Raw genomic sequence first — 25,026 nt, 5'->3', positions numbered from 1 at the left:
TTGTTTAAATACACAGTGTATACAGTACAGCTATAAGGGCTATCTGAGATAGCAGACCTCCATCAAAGCTTCAATATTCTGCAGCAGTAGTGAAAGTGAAAGTCAATTTGTTCAGTCAGTCAATGAGTCATATCAACTAAAAAATATAATATGTTAATCTTTAGCTCATCCTACATCTTTCCATAAAAGGTTTACATAGCATCTGGCTAATAGTTTTCCATAATCCTGTGCGGAGACATTTGAATATTATATATTGTAATAATCAATATTGACAATGGTTTACTACATGTAATCATTAGTGATGGGTTGTGAGGTTATTGCAGATGTGTTTTTTCGAACACATTTTAGCCATTAATATATCACTAATATGCCTATGTATCAGTGCTCAACAGGGTCTGTATTAAGCAACTGTGCACATTTATTAGGTCTTTATTGAACAATGTCTTATCCTAAGTCAATAGGCCATTTATTCTGGTTGGTTCAGTTGGTTACTGGTGTACAGTATGGTTATGGTATTTTGCAGACACTTTTGTCCAAAACAATGTACAGAATATGAACATTACAATAGTTAAAATACAGTTTTTTTTAAGTCTAATAGTAATAATAACAATAATACGAACAACTATATCAAATCTCAACAATGACAATAATGGATTTTATATTAACAAACCTAAACACTTACAAACCATGAGTCTGTAAGAAAATTAATTAATTTAATGTAAAGAGTCTTTAAAACCCTCTTGAAAGTCTCAATATTATAGCAAGAATGCAGAACACTAGGCAACTCATTCTACCAATGAGGAACCACTGCTATAAAAAGCCAGTGGGGAGTAACTAAGAGAGGAGTTTGTTCTGTTTGACTGTGCTGCAACAGTCTGATTCAACTGTAATGGTTTCACTACACATGCAGGCAGGCCAGCTAACAATGAATTGCAGTAGTCCAGTTTGAAAATAACCTGGGTTCGCACAAGAAGTTGTCAAACCGACATGATTTTGTGATTGAGATTACAGTACATGCTCATAGAAATTTAGCCATCAATTGTGACACCTAAATTGTTGGGGAATAGCTATATTAAACAAACTCTCAGTTTTGGAGAGATTAAGCTGGAAGTACCGATCCAAAATGAAATACCCTTAAGACATGCAGAAATCCAATCTGAAATGGTTTACACCAATTCCATCATTAAATGATATCACCCAAGGAAGTGGTGTACAGTAAATAGAGAAAAGAAGGGGCCCTAGTAATGATCTCTGAGACACATCTGTGAAACTTTGATACCTGCCTTTGATATTGATATAAGGTATGGGTCAAAAGAGTTGAGACTAGAGATGCACCGACACAGAATTTTAGGGTGGGTGGGGAATTTTAAAGTTAAAAATAAAAAAACGAGGCGTTGTAATCACCGGTATCTTTGGCTAACATGTTCAAAACGTCACAAAATTTGAAGAGTAGGGTCATTATGACACCCTCTGAATGCATGGCAAGTTTATTGTATGGTCCCTCATGAATGGAATTCCACTAAATTAATATGTGTGTATATTTAGTGACTGTTCACTACGCATGCACATACACACACACACACACATAAACACATGCAAACACACATAAAGATACTTGCAGACACACACACACACACACACACAAACACACACACACACACACACACACACACAGTCACACACTCACACAAGCACAGACATATACACACACACACACACACACACACACACACACACACATAAACACACACACATAAACACACATACATTTTACCAAATTTCCCTCACGGGATCAAAAAAGTATATATACTTATACACACACACACACACACACATAAACACACACACGCGTCATCGCACACACATTAGACATGCACGCATACCCACACAAGTAAGCACATGCACACACATAAACACGCATGCACACACACACACACATAAACACACACGCGCGTCATCACACACACATTAGACATGCACGCATACTAGAGACATGCACGCATACTAGGGCCGATAACGATAACCGATATTTATTGGTTTGTTGTGGCCGATACCGATACGATAACCGATAATATTACTCTTGAAAAAAAATTGTGAAAAGTGATTTGGGGACAGCATTTAATAAGCATAATTTTATTGCAGTAATTTTACCTACCACCAAATGATGGACAGAACTCATAATAGTCCTCAATAGTACAGCAGTCAACAAAATAGCAGTAGCCTAGCCCTATGTGTGGCTCCTTTAAGTGAACCTGACGTCAGTGAATTGCGAGTGAGTGGCTAGAGACAGTGTATGAATCGTTTTCATTTAGGAGTAAACGCTCATAAACGGCTCAGCTGGGAATAAGCTATAACGACCAATTCAGAGTTTGTGAGGAAACTTATGTTTAGTTTCAACTGCGGGTAACTGAATAAAGCTGCAACTCCTCAGACTGTATCTTATGTCCGTCTACTCTGTTGCGCACAACCTGCTGCAGCAGAAATTAAAGGGGTTAGCCCCGAACGTAATGCAAATACTAAAATACAACTTAGAACTAGGCCTACTTATGTACTCGTCCCACCGACGAGTTTGTTTATTTGTTTCCCCGACTAGCGTGGTAAAGTGCAAACACACCAGCACAAGACGGCTCTAGGGCTGAGCTCCGCTCTGCTAAGGTTCAACGGCGGATCATTCACAAATGGATTTTGGGATGCACAGTTTCAACGCAGATCCACAGTTCTTGTTAGAATGGTGAAATACATTCATACCGTTGACATTATATTGAGGAAGAAGTATCGCCAACTAAGCTCAAGTAGCTCAGTATAGCCAGATGGGCCTTACATATGCCCAGTCCGGAAATTAGGGCTTTAAAAAATATCGGCGCAAATCATCGGCCGAAATTCTGTTATCGGACCGATAATAATATTTACATTTTTTCACTTATTGGCCAATAATATATCAGCCGCCGATATATATTGTGCATCCCTAGTGCATACCCACACAAGCAAGCACATGCACACACATAAACACACACACACACACACACACACACACACACACACACACACACACACAAACACAGTCACACACTCAAACAAGCACAGACATACACGCACACACACACGCAAGCATGCACACAAACACACACACACACACACACACACACACACACACACACACACACACACACACACATAAACACACACACTCGTCATCACACACACATTAGATATACACGCATACCCACACAAGCAAGCACATGCACACACACAGGCATGCACGCACGCACAGACACAAATACAAACACGTGCACACACGCATGCACAAATGCACACACATGCACGCACGCGCGCACACACACACACACTCACAAGTGAACACACGCACACACGCATAAAAACACACACACAGAAGCACATATACACAAAAGCAAATGCACATACTCAAAAGTTGCAAGGGGGTGGAGTAGGAGATGGAGACAAATTGACAAGCGTGATTTATTTTTGTGGAGAGAATGTGCAGGACTGAGCGGCGGTCATATTTTGTACCACTTTGCAGTATATATAGTTTTACTACTGTTGGTCTAACAAATTAAATGGCACCATTCAAGTTTGCCACCTTGACCGTTACCGCTATCTGGTCTGGGCCATGGACTATGCTGTTATTATGTCTGATTTGTGAAATTTAAATGTTCTCTCTTTTTTACCATACAGCGAGAAAGATTCAGGTGGTGAAGGGTTTTGCAAAGGAAACAAAGGTTACTGAAGAAGAATCCATAACATTTGAGGTTGAACTGAGTCAAATTGTAGAAGAAGGCACCTGGATGAAAGATGGCAAGAAATTAAAAGCAGGAACAAACTGTGTCACTACGAGACATGGCAAAAAACATTCCTTGACATTATCCAAGTTAATAACAGAGGATGCTGGGATGATTGTCTTCCAAGCAGAAGGTGTCCATGTTTCTGGCAAGCTGATCATCACAGGTGCCTCAATGCTTCTCCTGGCATAATATATATACAATTTATATAAAAAATGTCTCACAAATTAAAGTGACATATTCATAGACAGCAAGTTCAAAACTGAGGTGTAGGCACAAGGTTGGAGGCCAGGGGGATAAGATAATTACAATGGCATGTAGGGAGGCACAAAGACCAATGTCTGTATGGCATTTTTGCCATCTGCAGATATGAACATTTGCTGATATTTCTGACAGATAACTGCGAGAAAAAGGGTGTATCCCAGACTCAAATTCCACAGTATTCTCCCTTGCACACAACACATACATTTAGATACACATAGATATCTGGGAGTATACTGACCTGTTACACAATCCTAGATACGGCTGATTACGTACCAAACTTGGGGTCCCTGCATGTCCCAGCCATATTCTGAATTGTGTAACAGGAGCTATTAGTTGCTATGATGAATAATCCCTGGGAGTGCTTGCACACCTTGGTCTACATAGCCTTCTTTGATTGGTTGAAAAATCTTCCCTTGGATTGGTGGCACGGTTTCTTCTCCTTCTTTAAACCCACTCCCCATTGGACTCTTTTTCAGACATCATTTTGATGATTATGAGGAAGAAGGTTATTGTTTTTATCATAACTAGTAGTACTATTGTTATATTGATGGACAAGGAGAAATTAATCACACCAATATTTTTATTAGGCAAAAAAATAAATTAGTAGCCTGACGAGCCAGACCCACATCAAGATGTAGGGTCTGGAGAATTAACCATTCGCAGTGCTCAGTCCGAGGGGCGGGATAATCGGTTGTCTTTCAAATTCCCTCTGCACGCAATAGGATAGCACTACAACTCATGAGTCCCATGCGTTTTCCCACCAGTGGAGCTAGTTGGCTAGTTCAAACTTTTGCCAACAAAAAAAGCTTAACTCGTGTCACGCTGTTCGCCAACAGCAACATCCATCTTCTTTGTTTTCAAGTATCAGGGAATTCAAGCCAAACCGTTGCAACTCCGCCATCAATCATTATGTTAAGCCCGCCTACCGACTCTATACACGATGTGATTGTTGAAGTTTAATTTTTCCAGCTCGCAAGCCAACATAGAGTTGCTAGACTACCCTGGAAGCAAATTACATTTGCTGCCGCTAGGGTGCGTCTAGATTTCTAGGCTAATAAATGAGATAAATTATTAGACAACAAAATTCAATATACACCATTTTTTTTACTTTTACACATACTATTTAATCATGTTTAAAGGAACACGCCACCCAATGTCAGTAGTAATATATGTTCTTACCTTAACTTTCACGAGTTGAGTCATACCTCTCCCGTGTCGGTACGTGCACTCCAACGCTCTGGTGCGCGGCTGGACTGTGTTAGCATGTTGCTATGCTAGCGGGCTTTGACGGTAACTAAGCGTAGAAGTAATCAGAAACATCCACGTTTTCCCGACTTAAATACAGTTGCACTAGTAGTTGATAGAAATGCTACGGCCACGCAACATGAAACGTGCCGATTTTCCAAGCGAATAAACCGGAGAACTACAATGTGTGGCGCAATAGCACTTGGGAGTACTTCGACCTAGCGTAGTAGTAGGCTATTGTTAACACCTAATTGTAGATCCTATCCACCACAGAGTTTAGAATCCATGCTGGATCGACCCTCAGCCTCTCCCTCCCCTCTGAGCGAGAGAGAGGCACACACACTAGAGATGCGCTGATGGGCTATTATTTCAACCATAACTGCATAGCAAAACTTATCATCCATCAGCACCAAAGTTTTTTGACCAATTTTCGAAACCACACCCGCCCACCATCCGCTGGTTGTTTTAATGTAGGCTATGGGTGATGCAGCGCTGCTGACGTGAGGCTAGAAAGCCCTTGCCTGTTCTAGAAAGACTGATCTAATGCAGTAAATATATTAAAAGGCTAAAGTCGTACATTGGCTATGTTGTAGCCTATCCGCAGAATATCAGCAGCAAACTCAGTCTCTGTCTCGCAAAACAGTCTCCAAATAAAACGCACATCGGCCTGTTGCCTATTCTGCCAGCTTGTGACAATATATCGTCCAAAATGCTTGATTGCATTGCATTCTCCACATTTTTAGCTAAATTTTCATGTACCACATCAGCATTTTTGTTCAGTGAATCTTTTGTAAATTGCTTTACAATAGCGTCGGGCCCTTGTCAGCAGCCTTCGGCTTGCCTGCCACTATTCACTCCTTCCGATGTCATTTCTGAGTCATCTACAGATGTTTACACACATTCTCCTCCCTAAATAGAACCAACTTGACGTTGACTTCAACCTGTGTTATATCCTAGATGAGACTGCCTGGGTTATTTTGTTTCGATATTAGCCTATAGGCCTATATAAAACACATAATTGTAGCCTACCATTCAGGGAATAGGCATTTAAAAGAGACAGAGAGTGATATGACTCAGAAATGACATCGGGCGATGGCAGTGCGAGATGTTCAGAACGTAAGAGCTAAAACTTCTACAAACTCAATAACATCCAGCGGAAAAAGAAGGTATAGGGCCTACGAAAAATAGTCGGAAAACTTAGATAAGGCAAGCAAGCAAGTTTGGCGGTTGTTACTAAAAATGTGAACATGCACGTTGTGCGGTGGACTTTCAGAATGAATGGAGTCGGAGTTTCTTTAATATCGAGGCGTCATATTTGTCCGATGGCCTGTTATAAAATGCTGTCTGTCTGAAAAAGACGCGCTCGTGCAGTCAAAATGAATGGGAGTCTTCAGAACAGGCTTGTCAGTCACCCTGACATAACAGTGTGTAAAGTAGCCTATAATGTGAATGACTTGTTATTTTATCAAGGATTTCTTTCTTTTTGCAAAAAATAAAGTACAATAGGCATTAATTAGTAGGCCAGGAGCATGTTGAAATTATGTGGCAAATTGCGTTTTTTATTACAATGATAAAATTGTAAAAGGACGTGACCGAAGCTGAGGCAAGCCTGGCAATAGGCCTATAGGCCCAACGGTAATTGTAAAGCAATTTACAAAAGATTCACTGAACAAAAATGCTGATGTGGTACATGAAAATTTAGCTAAAAATGTGGAGAATGCAATGCAATCAAGCATTTTGGACGATATATTGTCACAAGCTGGCAGAATAGGCAACAGGCCGATGTGCGTTTTATTTGGAGACTGTTTTGCGAGACAGAGACTGAGTTTGCTGCTGATATTCTGGGGATAGGCTACAACATAGCCAATGTACGACTTTAGCCTTTTAATATATTTGCTGCATTGGATCAGTCTGTCTAGAACAGGCAAAGGCTTTCTAGCCTCACGTCAGCAGCGCTGCATCACCCATATAGCCTAGGCTACATTAAAACAACCAGCGGGTGGGCGGGTGCAGTTTTGAAAATTGGTCAAAAACTTTGGTGCTGTGCAGTTATGGTTGAAATAATAGCCCATCAGCGCATCTCTAGTGTGTGTGCCTCTCTCTCGCTCAGAGGGGAGGGAGGGTCGATCCAGCATGGATTCTAAACTCTGTGGTGGATAGGATCTACAATTAGGTGTTAACAATACTACTACGCTAGGTCAAAGTACTCCCAAGTGCTATTGCGCCACACATTGTAGTTCTCCGGTTTATTCGCTTGGAAAATCGGCACGTTTCATGTTGCGTGGCCGTAGCATTTCTATCAACTACTAGTGCAACTGTATTTAAGTCGGGAAAACGTGGATGTTTCTGATTACTTCTACGCTTAGTTACCGTCAAAGCCCGCTAGCATAGCAACATGCTAACACAGTCCAGCCGCGCACCAGAGCGTTGGAGTGCACTTACCGACACGGGAGAGGTATGACTCAACTCGTGAAAGTTAAGGTAAGAACATATATTACTACTGACATTGGGTGGCGTGTTCCTTTAATGCTAGATTAACATGAAGGCGTAAGTCATCTGAAAAGAAACACTTTTTTTTCAAAAGGGTACTGTAATCAGAATCAGTGTTATTGTTCAGGTTTGCACAAGCAAACGAGGAAATTGACTCAGGTTAATCTTTGCTCACTTAAACACTCACTTAAACACTCACTTAAAATATAAGAATAAAAAAATAAAAAACATAAAAGAATAAAAACAGAACGGTAAGAATATAATGAAGAGCAGTAGAATATGACTATGTATAAGTATAAATACAGTATGTACATTTGCAAATAATTAGAACACTATGGGTGGGATAAGGTAGTGCAATAGTTCGGGGGGCTGGGGATGTCCGCCTCCTTGTTGTCCCTTTGTCCCCGTCAAGCTTGCCATGGTCGTGGACACACAACAGGCACAGGCTAGCCTGGGTGTTCCCATGTTGCCTTGCGCGCGATTTGATTCACGCTGCTAAGGCAGCCTGGAGACCATGGAGCAAATTTTCGCCTGAGATAGGGGACCAATCACAGAACAAGGGGGAAAGCAAGACGATGATGAGCTATGCACAGACGCATTTGATAGACATCCGTGGCACCCAATAAACGGATCTGGGCATTTTTTTCAAATACGAGAAAATGAACGTTTGGTTTCCAGACCACGTCTCATTGAGAAGTGGTGGCGCTAGCCAGGCTAGGCACAGGCAAGATACAATATACAATTGAAGAGAGGGTAGGAATAGTGCAATATTGTAGAATATACTGAGATTTAAGATTTAAATATAGATATAGTGCAAGGCAGTTCAGTGCAATGATAATGTATTAATAACAATATTGTAATTGTAAGATTGAAGTATGAGGTACATGAGGTAGTGTTGCCAATTTAGCGTCTTTGTCGCTAGATATAGTGACTTTTGGCCGTCTCTGGCGACTAAAAAGCTTATCTAGCAACTGACAACAAATCTGGCGACTTTTTCATATGTCTGGCTCTCTTCACGCCTCTTCTCTTTATGCCTGCAGCAGCACAAAGCGTGAGAAAAAACTTCTCGCAACGATGGCAAACTCTGTTTCATTGTTGAAACGTCAGAAAATCTCCTCTCATGCCTGTTTTGTGATTTACTTCGCGAATTTGACCAAAGTGTTGCCCCATATAATAAAAGGAATGATGTTCTGAACATTCATTGGAAGGTGCAGCAACTTCGGGTGAAATTACAACCAGAGAGTCAACGAGACGAGATCAATGACATGATGACAGGGAAACAGAGACACGCTTGCCAGCATTGTTCGACAAGCATTGAACAAAGGAAAGTAGGCTACAACTTTATTTAGAAGCAAAGCAGATAGTTCAAAATCGAACATACATGTTAGAAAAACCTATAGCATTCGTTTAGGCTATGTATCTTCAATGTTGTCAATGCAGGTTGATGCAGGACTGTCAGAGTTCAAAAAAAATTCTGTCGGTCTGTCCAAGTGACATTTAAGCCTATATTATGTAGCCTAAATATATCCAAAATATAGCCATTGCCATAAGGGTAAATTGTGTGTAAGCTAGGCCTACCCTATTGTGAAGTTATAATCAGACTTCAAGCAGTGCAAAGCAGATGCAGCAGTTGAATAGGTTGGAAATTACTGCTTTTCAGCCATCTGATGCTTATTGTAGGCTGTGACAATTTACAGAAAGTGTATCAATTAATATACAAGTATATTAAATTAAATACATTTAAATTAGTAAATTAGGCTCTTAAAGTTGCCTATATGAGTAGGAGAAAAGCAAAAAGGAGAATTAAAGGGCCATCACCGTTTTTTTTTTGGGGGGGGGGGGGCACGACATGATTAATATGCAAATTAACGTGTGACGTCATCTAGCGACATTTAGCGACTTTTGGAGCTGGCTTTAGCTACCTGCCATTTGAAATAGTTGGCAACACTGGGTAGATGAGTAGAACAGTGTTGATTGACTTTGTTCAGTGTAAGGGTGGGGGCTATTTCTGAGCTTTCAACAGAGTGACTGCTTGGGGGAAGAAGCTGTCTTTGTGTTGGCTGGTTTTGGCGAACAGTGCCCTGTATCGCCTACCAGAGGGAAGGAGGTTGAACAGTTTGTGACCAGGAGGAGAGGGGTCTGCAGAGATTTTTGTTGCCCTTTTCCTGACCCTGTACCAGTACAGGTCCTGGATGGAGGGAAGGTCAGCTCCAATGATCCTCTCTGCAACCCTAATTGTCCATTGTCCACCAAAAAACAAGCAAATGTATCTGCCAAATGGATTAAGGAAATACATCTTAAAATTTGTCTTAAATCTTACATCTCATCTTAAGTTAAGGTACATTTTCTTAATCCATTGCTTGTTTTTTATGTCTTAATTTAAGAAGATTTGGACTTATTTAAAGTCAAGTAATCTTACAAGAAAGCTCAAAGTAAGCATCTTTATACTAAAAACAATACTAACTAGATGTTGTATCTTAATATAAGATTATAACACTTGGTAAGACATCACTTTTTGCAGTGAAGTAGCTGTTATCGGGTATCGAATAAAAGTTAGGCCCAACAAGGCCCGAGCCCGACAAGTACATTTTGGTTGACAGCTTTTACTTAAAGTAATGCTTTACTCTGCCTGAAGAAGGTCATCTGACCGAAAGCTTGCACATAGAGTAAAAAAACTTGTTTGCAAAGACTTGAGTGTGCAGATTTTTCTCTACTTTTCTTTTGGTTGACAGCTTTTTAAAATCCAAAACCCGTTTACAACCCAACATTATTCAAATTTGTGCACACACACAGCTCTTTCGCCTTTTGTCAAGAATGAGTCATTTATATATTTATTCATGACTAACGTAGGCTATAGGCCACTTGGAAGTTGGTTCAAAGAAATAAAATAAGTCCTCCATTTCACTACAACCTCTGCTGAAGTTAGAAATCTGGGCGTAATCCTGGATCCTACTCTCTCTTTCGAGTCACATATCAAAAATATCACCAGAACGTCTTTCTTCCATCTCAAAAGCATCTCCAAACTCCGCCCCTCCCTCAACTCATCTGCAGTAGAAACGCTTATACATGCATTCATTACATCTAGGCTTGACTACTGCAATGCTCTACTTTATGGCATCCCAGCAATAATCCTTAATAATGTCCAAAATTCTGCTGCAAGGCTACTCACCAGGCCCTGGGATCACATTACTCCCATCCTCCAGCAGTTGCATTGGCTTCCTGTCCACTACCACATTCATTACAAAATCCTTCTCCTTGTTTATAAATCCCTTCATAATCTGGCCCCATCCTACCTATCAAACCTCCTCACCCCATACCTGCAATCCCGCACCCTTCGCTCTACAGATACATGTCTTCTAGTAGTCCCCACATCTCGCCTTCGCATGGGTGACAGGGCCTTCAGTGTGGCAGGCCCTAAGCTGTGGAATGCCCTGCCGCTTGTGATGTGCCAAAGCACATGTATATCCACTTAAATCTCAGTTAAAAACGCATCTTTTTAGTTTAGCTTTCCTCTCAGCCCCCTGATTTCTACTTGCACTGCCTCTGTTATTTTATTTTCCCTGTTTGTATCTGTCTTTTTCGCTACACTTCACTTTGTACAGTGTCCTTGGGTACCTTGAAAGGCGCTTTTGTAATTTATTATTATTATTAACATCGTAACATCTCAGCACTCAGTTTACGGGAACCCTCCCATGCGCAGCCCCGACATTAATTAGTTCTTGTGCCAGCTCTTCAAACCCCTCGCCATTTACAATATTAAAAGGCCTAATGTCTTTACAGCAAAAGCTCACACACTACTCCATCCTTTGTTTCACCTTTGCAGGGATGGGTTTTGATGCTGTAACAAATTATGTGATTGTAGGTTGATCCTGGGCACTGGCAGGTGTTGAACAGCTTTGATCAACATGCCTTATTAGCGACGAATTCCCTGTCACATCTTTTGAATTTCACCTAACCCACTGGCTCATTATTCTTATTATGCACATGGTCAAAACTTTTCCACGCCTCAGACTTTGCTTTGCCAGTGCAACCAAAATATAATCGCCAGAGGCCAGCCTCCGTTTCACCTCCTCAGCATCCATTTTCTCATCTTTCTTGCGTTAATCGAAACGCATCACCTGACCGCTCATTTACAGTGCAAGCCTGAGCCCTAATGATATAAATTAAGACAGAACCCGTCGGGTCCCACCGGGTTCAGGCAAAAATCTCCAGCTCCTGTCCTGCTGTATTCGGACAATTGCCGATGACAAAGTTTTGCGGGAAACGGAATACCTCTAGCACTCAGTAGGACAGACTGCCATTTACTTTGTCAGAATACTCCCGGATATACCACTTTCATACAGTGTAAATCGGCACAAACTATTAGGGTTTCATTGGAAGCATTTTAATTGAAAATGTCATATGCCATATTACATATTTTACATCTACACCAAGTTGAAATGATTTCTTATTTATCATGAGTGAATGTATAGATTTCTTAAAGTATACATTTAGAGTAGGGATATCTGCAACATATGTCATCACAATAAGAGTAAATGGTTAATTATAGTACAGAAAGAATTTATATCTATGCCCCTTGGGGTCAATATTCAATAGCATTTAGCACTAAGACGGGATCCAGTTAATCAAAAACTTCTAATGGGTCTTGATCTTACCCAATCAATAATGTTACTGTACATAGTGCAATATCCAGCATTCCACAATGCATTGGCAAAGTTAAAGACTTTATTCTCCATTTTCCATTATAGTCATTATACCACTATTGGTTGAATTTCCTATTGTGATACAGTGTTTAGAAGTATGGCCGTATCACACTTGTATATTACTGTAATTCACTGAACTAGTGAAGTTTACATGAATTGTCATGTTGCATCAGAGCTACAAAACAGTCATCTGACATACGTTCAGAGCATAGCAACATTGTAGCATATGGCTGGGGTGGCTTTTAGACCAGTTACATGGCAGTAGACTAAGTAAAATAGCAATTTTATAAAGATAAGGTTCAACAGAATCCTGGGATATGCTCGCTTGACAACCTTTGGCCATAGGAACCAGCCATTTATAACTACCACCTCGAACGTGCATTATTATCTGTTAACCGAATGCCTTGTTGTCCATTATCCCTTACTTGTAGCAGCAACTTGAGTTTGAAGCCTTTATTTTAATGTGAAAGAACTTCATTGTGTTGCTTTAAAGGAAATAAAAAAGATTGGCATCGGTAATGAGTTTGAAAATATCAGCATATGGAATATCGACAGAAATCCAATATTGTGCATCTCTAATGGCATGGCCTTCCATCTATTTCCAAATTACAGTCATATAAAATTATATTTAACGTGTTCCTTGATGTGTGGTATTTTCACTGGGTACAAATGCAATTTTCTTTTTTCTGTTCTGGGGTATTGAAATTGACAGAGCCTGCAGCTACAATTTCGCAACCACTCAAAGACATTAAATGTCCTGAAAAGGAGAAGGTGACTTTTGAGTGTGAAGTGTCAAGAGCTAATGCAGATGTGAAGTGGTTTAAGGTATGGCACATTTGTGCATGCATATTTACTTGCCATGATATTTCCTAGAGTGAATGCTGAGTGCTGTGTATTTTAATTAGATGAATTTGAGTAAACTATGTTCCCTCAGAATGACATGGAGCTAAAAACAGGGAAGGATATTGCCATTCGGTCCCAGGGTTGCAAGCGTATCCTTCTCATCCACAAATGTACTTATGAGGACCAGGGCGAGTACTTATGCCGCACAGCTGATGATAACACAGCAGCAACGCTGACTGTGCATGGTACAATATTGTTTTGCTTTTTCTCCATCACCTGGATTGACTATTACCATTACTATACTGGGATGCGTTTCCCAAAAGCATAGTTGCTAACCTGTTAGCAACTTAGTTGGTTGGCAATGGGAAATTGCATTGCAACCAACAAAGTTGCTAACTTAGTTAGCAACTATGCTTTTGGGAAACACACCCTTGAATGTTATTTGCAGAGAACTACAGCATAGTTATACACTTGTCATTGAACATCCATGGAACTGTCTAATTTGTAAATTTTGAAAAAATCTTTATCCCACAGCACGAGATATCAAAATTGTGAAGCCCCTGGAGGATATAGAGGTTATAGAGAAGGAAAGTGCTTCATTTGTCTGTGAGATCTCCCATGATGAGGTAGAAGGAAAGTGGCACAAAGATGGTGCCCTGTTAAAATCAAGAGACAACATAAAGATTAGACAGGAAGGTGAGTTTGGTTTAGAGAGAATATGAATACCTTTAATGTACCTGTGTTATAGTTATGCCTTCAACAGTTGTGCATGTGAGTTTGTGCAGAGTGACATACGCTTACTCATTTCTTTAAACATATTCTCAACAGGAAAGACTTTTGTTCTTCTGTTCAAATCTGTGACAATAGAGGATGCTTCAGAGATTAAATTCTCTGCTGAAAATGCTTCATCGACGGCCAAACTCCGTATAAAAGGTAATCCAGAACATAATATTGTAGGCGTTGCTAATATTTTGTAATTATGGTTGATTTGAAGAGACATTAAACGTAATTAACATAGCATTCTTAATATGACAAAATGTTGCATTGTAATGTGTTAACATTTCATGTGAGAACTGTTGAACATGTCTTACAGTAGCATGTCAAAGTATTTGCATGAGCTTTTGCTGTTTGCCTCTGTTATGCATGCCTACCTCCGTGCCAGTTTACATTCTGAAATGGCTCAAAAGATCTCAATAGAGGCAGTCAATCTTGAAAATCCTGAAAGGGATAAGTCAGCTTGCCAGGCCACCAGTGACAGCCATACTTTTAGCTTTTTGAAGCAATCAGTGGTGTTATTATGAGGCCTTGTTGTCATTACAGAGCTGCCTGTCAAATTTGTGAAGAAACTCAGAGACAAAATTGCCATGTATAAACATCGTGGTCACCTAGAATGTCAAGTTTCTCGTGCCAGTGCAAAAGTTACATGGTACAAGAACAATAAAGAGCTGAAGTCCAACAAGAAGTATGAGATCTCCAGTGATGGTGTCTACCGGAAGCTTACCATCAATGATGTAGACTCGGGTGATGAGGACACCTACGTATGTGATGCCATCGATGACAAGACTTCCTGTCAATTACTGGTGGAGGGTATAATATGGAGCCATTCTTTATCATCTATGAGTGTTTGGATATATTTATGTGAAGTAATTTGGATTATGATATTGGGATGGTAAACAGAAAGAAAACATTATATTAGACTAACAGCTTTTGATGTAAAAGGAACTTTTAATAAATACTATGAAATGTAGGTCTATTTTAGGTTTCTCAACTCCATCAGATCATCAGTGGTTCTTAAATTGGTCTCAAATAGGTTATGATATTGCAGTCAACATTGTTCAGTGTTTGACTGCTGATTAACTATTATTCAATTATTTAATTATTTTATAGATTAAGGAATTATTAATCATTTTGCTGCTCCCATAAAATGTATGAACATTTGAACCCTCAAATATGACCCTGGATTATGAGCCACTGTTTTATGTTTATCATATTGTCTGATGTAGTTGAGGTCAGTATTAGACTCATTAGATGGATGTTTTTTCCACAGATGGCAGTTCAAGGCATTACCTTGAGTTTAAATTAAGCACTGGTTATAAACCTCATCCTTGAGTTTAAATTACAAATTCTAACCTTATGGATTTTCACAAAAATAGAACACTTTACTTACTTTTATTAATTAATGTATAGTTTGTAGTCACAGTCATTGTATGTCTTAGTTGTGGTGTTTTATACGACAGTTAGGTCATCATGTGTGGCAATATCTCAGGACATCACCCGGGCATTTTACAGCTAGTAATCATTCCGCATATTGCATTGAATTATCCAACGCGAACATTCCATTCATTCAAAGCGAGAAAGCAGCGATTTCATAACATCACATTTGTGTGAGAAAATTGAGTAAAATAAAGAGCAGGTGAATGTTCAATTAAATATGAGACATATCAAGTCAGTAGGCTATACAAATTACTGTGGGGCAAATTCTCCCATGTGGGTAAGGGTGCATACAGTAATTTCCTGTGTATTAGCCACACAGTGTTTTATGCAAGTTAAAAGAAACAAAATCATATTAATGCAATATTAACTGCCCCTGTGTATTAACCTAGCTGAAGACATTTTGCTAAATCAATGTATAAGCCGTGGCTAATAGTTGGGAAATTACGGTAAGTCAAAAAAGTGTGCAACTAAGGACTTTTCATCCTGCACCCATTCTGCCCTTGACTTAAGTCTATTATTTACGCACCATGGAGGCAGTTATGGAGCTCAAGCACATCTTGACTCTTTATAAACAAACCTCAGAGCAAAAGTGACATTTCATTAAATCAATTCTTTGTTAGGCTATGTGATGACACATCATTTTACTACAGGCCGTTCCCTATTCAGTTCATCTCGCTAACATTTTCAAAATCAAAGACTGGTTTGTGTTCTTTCTGGATTTAGATGGCATTCAGAAGGTCAATGAGAAAGTACACGTTCCACGTTTTCATATTACCGGTAACTTAAATAAACGAGGTGGTGGATCTGGTTTAAAAAAGGACTTACGCACAAATGGGACAATTCAGCCCTATGTGCACAAGCACATATAGCCTCTCTCACTGAACTTGGCTCTTGAGTGGTGTTGTGTTGCTTAGGAACAGAAAATACCAAGGCTAAGATTATAATTATTTTTTCACTTTTACAATCATTTACAATCAACTCCCTTCGTAAGTCACAATTGAATTCCAAAGATCTGAATGAAACTGTCTGGATCATGGTTCAGAATGGAAACAGATAGGACAGCAGTTAGAGAATGAAAGTGGCTTTTGTAAAAGTCAGGTTCATGCAGTGTTGTACCAAAGAAAGGAATGGAAGTTAAAACTAATGGAACAGTTCTCTTTAAAAATAATTGAGATCTGATTACTTTGAAAACAATCCAAAAGGTTGTTTTGCGTACTGTATCAGGTATTCTGGAATGTGTTTAAAAAGTATAGCACCAGTACAGTATTGATGATAGTCACCTTGACTGGGAAAAATATGGAAAAATAACCTTGAATATGAATGCTAAATGGAAGACGAAGAGGAAGGAAAGGTGAAGAGGAAGATGAAAAACAGTAATAACAAAGCAATAACAAAATAGTGTGCTAATGTATTGTCACATACTGTATGTATTATGACAATATATTGCACCAATGTGTTGTGCCAACGGCAATGTTACGTACAGTACAATACCAGGAATTCTGGGCATGTATCAGTATTGTCAGAGACACTGTTGTATCAGTGTAGCATAACAATGAGTTTGAAGCCATTATTTTAGGACAAAAGTACTACATTGTGTTGCTCTAAAAGAAGGCATATTTGATAAGACAATCTCTGGAGAGGTGGGTCTTCATGATTTTTTAATGAAGCAAAGGTTTTCATGATTGGATGGAGAGGGGTTGCTCATTCCATCTCTGAGGGAAAAATGGCAAATTCAACTGTGCCTCATCATAGGAATGTTGGTGGTAATGGAGAGAAGACCCAAATGTTAAAACTTGGGTAGATAGGTGGTCACCTATTTCCCTACATGACCACCTCCATTTATCATGAATACCATACATTGCAGATTGGCACAAGATATATTTTAGAGCCCAACACCATAACTTAACAAAATTATGTGCATTTACACTCACAAAAATATTCCCAATTGCAGTCATTTTTGAACATGTTAAACAAATTGAGGATATCAATGTTTTAAGTTCCGCTGAATCTGAGTGGAGATTTAGTCAACAAAGGTAATTTTGTGTAAGGTTAGATCAATTGAAATTGCCATAATTTCCAGTTTAGGTATACATAGTATGCATTCAATGAACCCATTGTGGATAAGTGCTATGAGTGTTTCAAATTAATTAGCCAATTAGTCCTCAGATTCTCTCTTCTTTATATTTAAACCTTTACTGGGCTCTTCACTTTTCATGGGTTCCAGAGCAGGCCATCAGCATTGTGAAACAACTTTGCCCGGTGGAGGTCACAGAACCTTTTGCTGCTGTCTTTGAGGTGGAAATCAGTATGGAATCTGTGAAGTTGCCCAAATGGATACTCAGTGATGTGGTACTCCAGGAGAGCACCGATGTTGAGATGGAAACAGAAGGGACCATGCATCGTCTCACCTTTAAAAAGACCAAAGCTTCAATGTCAGGTCCTCTTCAGTTCAGTATTGGCAAGAGCAAATCTGTGGTTCAGCTTACTGTTAAAGGTTTGCATTATTATTACTGTTTTAGCTTCTGAGGTCTTTGGGCAGGGCATGGGGGTTCTGTTTTGTAGTAGAAAATTGTATTAAAAAAAATCCTGTACTTGCATGACCTTTTCTTTTAGATATGAATGATTATTAATTATTATATCAAACTGACAGACTAATATTTTTTAATGTTAATGTAAAATGGCATGGTGGACCAATTAATTAAAATGTTTACTTGACTGCTGTACATTCCTTTTGGAAAGTTAAATAATCCATTGTGCCCTGTTCAATTAGAGCGACCCATAGAGGTGGTGGAACCTGTCAAAGACATGATGGCCAAAGAAAAGACCTCTACCAACTTGAGCTGCAGGTTCTCTTCTCCACCCAAAGAGGTCAGGTGGTATAAAGATGAAACCCTCCTGGTTGCCTCACAAAAATATAGTATGAAGCAGGATGGTGGTAACGTACAGCTGACCATCAATAACCTTGCACCGGATGATACAGCGGAGTACTGTTGTCAAGGTGGAACCTGTGAAAGTAAAGCAACTCTCACAGTAGAAGGTAAAAATCTATATACAGTATTATATAGCTCACAATAAAACACAGAATTGTTGTAAATTAACATGCAGCTTTGTTTATGTAGACCATAAATATGCTGGAGCTCCTTGTTAGCATATTATTACTATTGCTTTTATTATATTTTATACTAGTGCTAGGTTGAATTTCCCATTGTAATCTCTTTAGAACATATTTTTTTTCCAGATATTTGCAACCTTGTGAAGTAGTTCCAGTTTTTGGCTACATTATGCTTGTATATAAATTCGCCCAACACATTTTGAAGTTTAAAGGGCCGTTCTGTAACTCCAGTCATTTCTTCAACTATTTCTCAGTTTTGTTCGCTACGGAGCTCCCCCTACATTGCAAAAAAAAAAAGTAATAATAATAATATAAGTATTATTAATCTTATTTTAAGATAAAGAAAATCTATTTGGTATTGTTCTTAGTATGAAGAGACTTACCTAGCACTCTCTCGAAAGATCATTTTGATTTACAGTAATTTAAGAAGACTTTGACTCACCGGTCTTATCAAGACAAATTTTTGTCTTATCCAGATAAATATAATGCACTGGCAGACGAATTTGCTTGTTTTTAGGACAAATTTGATTAAAGCACTGGTAGACAAATTTGTTGGTTTTCAGGATGAGACTTCTTAAAAGAAGTTAAACTCTTCTTAAATTAAGTCAAATGATTTTACGAGAAACACGCTAGGTAAGTCTCTTTATACTGAAAACAATGCCAACTAGATTTTTTAGATCTTAATATAAGATTAATAACATTTGGTTAGATTTTATTAGAGAAGCTGTTTTTGCAGTGTACAGCTTTGGGGTGCATATTTAACAACCGTCTCTTTGGTCTTTTCACTGGCTCTCCCATGATGAACATCTAAAAACTGAAGCCATCTTATAGCTAGCTGGCATGGCTATCCGGGTCTTGAGGGGGTGTGTGTATGTCCAGAGAATTTTAAGCATTTTGTGTTTCTCACTCGTTCTTGCTTCTCACGGGACTTCCTGATTCAGACATTTTGCCGGGACACTAGTGCAGATCTTGCAAGGCTGGTTTTCCACTAGGAGATGTTAGGGGGAGCAGGGAAAGCCACCATTCTCAGCACAACAGGTCAATTAACCATCACAATGATTTCTAAACTGTTTTATTAAATTGAAAATGTTGCATATGGGGGCCTTTAAATTAACTGTCACATTGCAACAGAGTAACCAATAAGGGATCTGACATATAACATATGACTGAGCTCAGTTACATTGCATTTGAAGTAAGTAAAACAGTGATATAACAAAGTTAGTAGGAACTAATGACTGGGTTTTACAGTTTGTCCTTTAAAGCTACATTATGTTAACCTGACGAGCCAGACCCACATTAAAATGTAGGGTCTGGGCACTCACCGTTCGCAGTGCTCAGTCCGAGGGGCGGGATAATCGGTTGTCTTTCAAATTCCCTCTGCACGCAATAGGACAGTGCTATGAGTCCCATGTTTCCCACCAGCGGAGCTAGTTGGCTAGTTCAAACTTTTGCCAACTTAATAAAAGCTTAACTCGTGTCACACTGTTCGCCAACAGCAACATTACCTTATTTGTTTTTAAGTAGCAGGGAATTCAAGCCAAACCATTGCAACTCTGCCATCAATCATTATGTTAAGCCCGCCTAACGACTCTATACACGATTTGATTGGCCTGATAGAAGTTTAATTTTTCGAGCTCACAAGCCAACGGAGAGTTGCTAGACTAGCCCTGGAAGCAAATTTTATTTGCTGCCGCTAGGGTGCGTCTAGATTTCTAGGCTAACATTATGTAATTTCTCGGGTTTATCTTTGGGGGAAATTCTCCCATCTAGCGGTAAGAAGATATATTACAAACTCCAGCTCCCCCCAACTCCAAGCGAGATTTACTAGCTACATAAGCCTAGCTGTCTTAGCTGACGTTACAAGACTTTATCACGTATTCCTTCTCGTAATGAGATTATTTTAGAAAAATAATTGTAACTTGCATTTAACAATTTAGTATGTGAAACTATAGCTCATATACTTCATGTAAGAATAATGGCGTTATGGATTTGTGATTTTGGCTTATATTCAGCGAGCATCAGTGCTAACATTTTTCGACAATACTGTACAAGATATGTAGTTCAAGATATCGCTATCATGGTCTTCTATCTCTGTACAAAAAGTCAGAGAAGTCAGAACAACGGGAAATGTGTAGTTCTTCCAGTGTGGGGAGAGGGCAGCAGGTGATCTTTTGGGCGGTGTTGATGACCCTCACTTACTGTACTTAAAGGTGCTCTAAGCAATGTTGGGTAACGTCACTTCTGTTGATATTCAAAACAAAACAGACAGTCAGTAGAAAACACTAATGCCACCTATCTTTGTCTTTGTTAGGCCTAGACACAAATATTTGTCTGTCAGCACTCGCAATTTGGCTGAACTCCAAATTCTGCAGTGGACACCTGGGCACCTCCTGAATACTCATATTAGATTATCTTGCTCCTATTCTATTAAAAATGTATTTTTTGCTGTTTTGGTTTCAAAATGCAATTATGAACTGAGATCTTAAGTGCTTAAATTTGATTAATGGTATTGCTTTTTAGTTCGAGACATCAAGTTCACAAAACACTTGGAGGATGCAGAGGTGGAGGAGGATGGGGAAACCATGTTCACCTGTGAGCTTAACTATGCAGATGAAGAAGTGCGTTGGCTTTTGAATGAGAAGCAGTTGTGCTCAAATGAAGTGAACATGATTCAACAAGTGGGCAAGCTCCACACTCTTACTCTGAAGAATCTCCCGGCTGAGGATAGTGGAATGATCACAGTTATTGTCAAGGACAAAATGGAAACAGCCTCCCTGAAGGTGAAAGGTAAAACAAGATGTTTGTTTGATTAATGACCATGTTGGGGTCCATTTCAAAAACAGTTAATAAGTGTTAATATTTAAACACTGTAGACTAGTTTGATGGAAAGAAAATGTTCTAACCTGCTTTACTTGTCAGATAAAAAGGCTGTGTTTCTCAAGTCTTTGGACGATGTGGTTGGAGAGGAGAATGGAAAGATCACACTGAAGTGTGAGGCCTCAAAACCAAGGGTATCCATTGTCTGGAGGAAAGATGGTAAGGTCCTTGCTGCCAGCTCCAAGTATGAGTTTTTACAAACTGGCAAAGCCTTGGGTCTTACCATTAATGACCTCACCAAGGAGGATGCTGGTGAATATAGCTGTGATCTTGGCACAGATCTTGCCAAATCCAAAGTGACTGTGAGAGGTAGGCCTAATAAGACCTTTTATTTCTGCTGTCATTCTGAAACACATGTATTTGCACTAAAACATGCATGTCTTTTATGGATACTTCTTTATGATGTATGAAAAGCATACTAATATGCTGCTTAGAACCATTGGTGTAGTGGGGATTTTTAAAGTGGGGGGACACTATTTTAATGACGTCATTGCATTGTCCTTGACGCATAACATGCCGCGGCATGGCTTCATTCAATAGTACAAGCAGGATTCACACGCATATTCAACACGCTGTGAAGGCACTGTAGCTCAGTTTGAGGGAGAGTCATTATGAATGTCATTGCGAATGATTAAAATGCAGAGGTGCACAGTCAATAAAACAAAACAAAAAAATAACAGACAAACTGGGCAGGCAAAGTGGGCAGGCAAGTGCCAGTCATTTGAAAAGTTTTTGTTTGGATGAAAGTAGCTGCACCAATCGTAAGTTTTTCCTAAAGTTGTTCAGGTTCACCGTTGGGTCATTACTTATGGTTAAATAGCCTTATTACTTATATTGGAGCTCCCTCGATAAAAATCACTTGTATTACTCACACATGCTTATCGTGTCATTTTGACCATTGGATTAGCCTACCTTCTGCAAAACACAAACGAAGGGCCATGAAGATGCTTGCTAGATTCGGATACAGGCAGTTGCATAATCTATGGTTTTCTAGCCACTTTCTAGCTACTTTCGGGTAACGCGGAACGACGAGCTGTGTAGTTTTTAATGTCTTTACGCATGGTGGAGTGCTACAGCATGACGGTCATTCTTGTAACGAATTTTAGGACAAAGAGGCCTAATTGGAGACGTTTGCGTGATGCGTTGCTACCACTGGTAACAACACTTGTTATATTAAAAAATGCTTATTAAAATGCTCAAAACAATGCTCCAAGAAGCTCCAAGAACCATAAGCATAAACATAAGAATACTAATACTAATCATGAATTTTAGGTCATGTTATGTATTATAAAGTGCTTCATTGGGAAAGTTTACCCTGAAAAGTAATATAAATCTAATTTTTATGATACAAATCAAATGGGTTTAGGCACTCCCCTTAGCTGTTTTAAAATCAGTGTAGCCTACAGCCTCTCGGGACTCGGGCTTATTGCTTAAATTTAAGATCACAATGACAACCTTGGATGCACACCGAGTTTCATTAAATTCCATCCGTAGGAGGCACTGCAATTTATGAATATCTATATCTTAAATCTATACCCTAATTATAATAGCACTGTTTATACTGTGGGCCATCAGCCCAGGAACTTAAGCCCAGGAACTGTGGCCTCGGCTACAAGCAACAGGGCTGGAGATCCTGGGTTTACACTTATCATGGGCCACTTCACCAATTGTCAAAATTCATACTTCTAAAACGGATAGTTCCGGTCCTTGATTATGATTGGCTGAATCTCGTTCGATGCCGTTGTAAAATCCAGCACAAACATACACCTTGACCGCATTTCGTTCTATATTATGCACTATAACTTGATATAAAAGTTGAAGTAGCTGTGTCTCGACATTGCTTGGCAACCATTAGAAAAGCAATAGTGCCGCTAGTGAGTTGTGCCTAACAAAGCCCCTAAACACCTCTAAAGTCAGTGTAACCTATGGCCTCTTGGGGCTTATTGCATAAATTGATCAAGACGATATTGCACAACATTCCGCAGTAACCACATAACCGTAGTAACATTCATTGTGATGTGTAAGCACCTGATGCTTGATCTGTGGCCCTGGCAGTTGAGCAGGGCTTGTTACCAAAGATTCTCCGCTCTAGAATCTTTGCTTGATACTATGGCATTAGTTCCAGGTTTTGCTTGTTTAAGCCTAGCCCAGGACAGTATAAACACCTCTTGGCCCAGGAACTGAGTTCAAGCACCAGGTTTGGCCCCCAGTATAAATGGGGTTATTATTTATACCTACCCCTACCAGCCACCCAGCCCCCCCCCCCCCCCACACACACACACACACACACACACACACTCGAATGCATGCAGACACACACACACACACACACAGAGAAACAGCCTCACAACAAGTTGTAGAAGGGATGGAGTAGGAGGAGGAGGAGATGGAGAGAAATTGAGAAGGTTGATTTATTTTCTGTGGAGGTAATATGCAGGGCTGAGCAGCAGTCATATTATATGCCACTATGCGGTACATAGTCTTTTGTATCATTATGTAGTATACAGGTTCCTTCTAGGAGGTTAACCTGTGACCATGAGGTAGAAACTGACATTACGTTTTATCTTTTTAAAAATAGCTCTATCTCATGTTCTTTCTCAATGTATTGCAGATATTAACATTGGTATCACTAAGCGCTTGAAGCCTGTTGAAGCTAAAGCAGGAGAGACATGCAGCTTCGAATGTATTCTGTCTCGAGAGAGCACAGATGCATACTCCTGGAATGTCAATGGCAATCCTGTCAGTGCTGGTGGACGCTTTGATATGTGCAAAAAGGGTCGCAAGTACACTTTGACCATTAAAAATGCCACAAACAGTGACACTGGTGAAGTCATCTTCACTATCAAAGACCTTGTCTCAAAAACCACTCTTTTTGTTGAAGGTATGTCAATATTACTGACTTATACTGTAGATTTATATACTCCATGTAGTATGCCCTTTGTCATTATTGTACAGATTCATAGAAATGTAACCTGAAATGTAATCATTCATCTGGTGTTGTTGTAGGCACTGCTGCCACTGTATCCAGAGAGCTCCAAACTGTCTGTGCAGTGTCTGGAGAGGATACTGTATTTATTTGTGAAATGTCTGAAGCCAGCCCTGACATCAAATGGTCCAAGGATGGGAAGGCCATTAAAAAAAGTGAAAAGTATGACATCAGCCAGGAAGAAAAAGTCATGAAGCTCACTATTTACAATGTCACTGACAAGGACTCAGGGACATACTGTTGTGAAATCCTGGGTGGACCCTCAACAAAAGCCAGCCTTGAAGTCCAGGGTATGTACATGCACATTTAGGGCCCTATCATTACAGTCTAAAGTGCATGGTCACTAGTCAAAAGCTTATTCAAATTTAGTAGGATGTCCAGTCCACATTGGGAGTGTTTTCGTTATCAAACGTTGGGCGGATGGCGCAACAAGGCGATCCTAGGTTTCTTAATCGGTCATGGGTGTGTTTGGGGCGTAACGTCATTTAAACCAAT

The 25,026-nt window shown here is 39.6% G+C and overlaps 1 protein-coding gene across 1 annotated transcript in view; it reads left to right on the top strand.

Moving 5' to 3' along the window:
* Window positions 1-25,026, top strand: part of obscnb (obscurin, cytoskeletal calmodulin and titin-interacting RhoGEF b) — a 190,823-nt gene that overhangs the window by 57,328 nt on the left and 108,469 nt on the right. Inside the window, exons 24-35 of the mRNA XM_076293385.1 lie at window positions 3,694-3,963; window positions 13,212-13,324; window positions 13,434-13,587; window positions 13,877-14,038; window positions 14,171-14,275; window positions 14,663-14,929; window positions 17,781-18,050; window positions 18,327-18,593; window positions 21,189-21,455; window positions 21,588-21,854; window positions 24,157-24,426; window positions 24,552-24,821. Of these exons, the coding sequence (XP_076149500.1) occupies window positions 3,694-3,963; window positions 13,212-13,324; window positions 13,434-13,587; window positions 13,877-14,038; window positions 14,171-14,275; window positions 14,663-14,929; window positions 17,781-18,050; window positions 18,327-18,593; window positions 21,189-21,455; window positions 21,588-21,854; window positions 24,157-24,426; window positions 24,552-24,821 (2,682 nt within the window). The remainder of the gene's footprint in view (window positions 1-3,693; window positions 3,964-13,211; window positions 13,325-13,433; window positions 13,588-13,876; window positions 14,039-14,170; window positions 14,276-14,662; window positions 14,930-17,780; window positions 18,051-18,326; window positions 18,594-21,188; window positions 21,456-21,587; window positions 21,855-24,156; window positions 24,427-24,551; window positions 24,822-25,026) is intronic.

Source organism: Alosa pseudoharengus, unplaced genomic scaffold, assembly GCF_046254945.1.
Source record: "Alosa pseudoharengus isolate Yale_2024_CS ecotype anadromous, Long Island Sound unplaced genomic scaffold, YU_APseudo_1.1 YU_APseudo_1.1_scf_2, whole genome shotgun sequence".
NCBI classification, from domain to species: domain Eukaryota; kingdom Metazoa; phylum Chordata; class Actinopteri; order Clupeiformes; family Clupeidae; genus Alosa; species Alosa pseudoharengus.
Note: the sequence above shows the minus strand (reverse complement) of the source record. Positions and strands in the feature narration are given on the sequence as shown.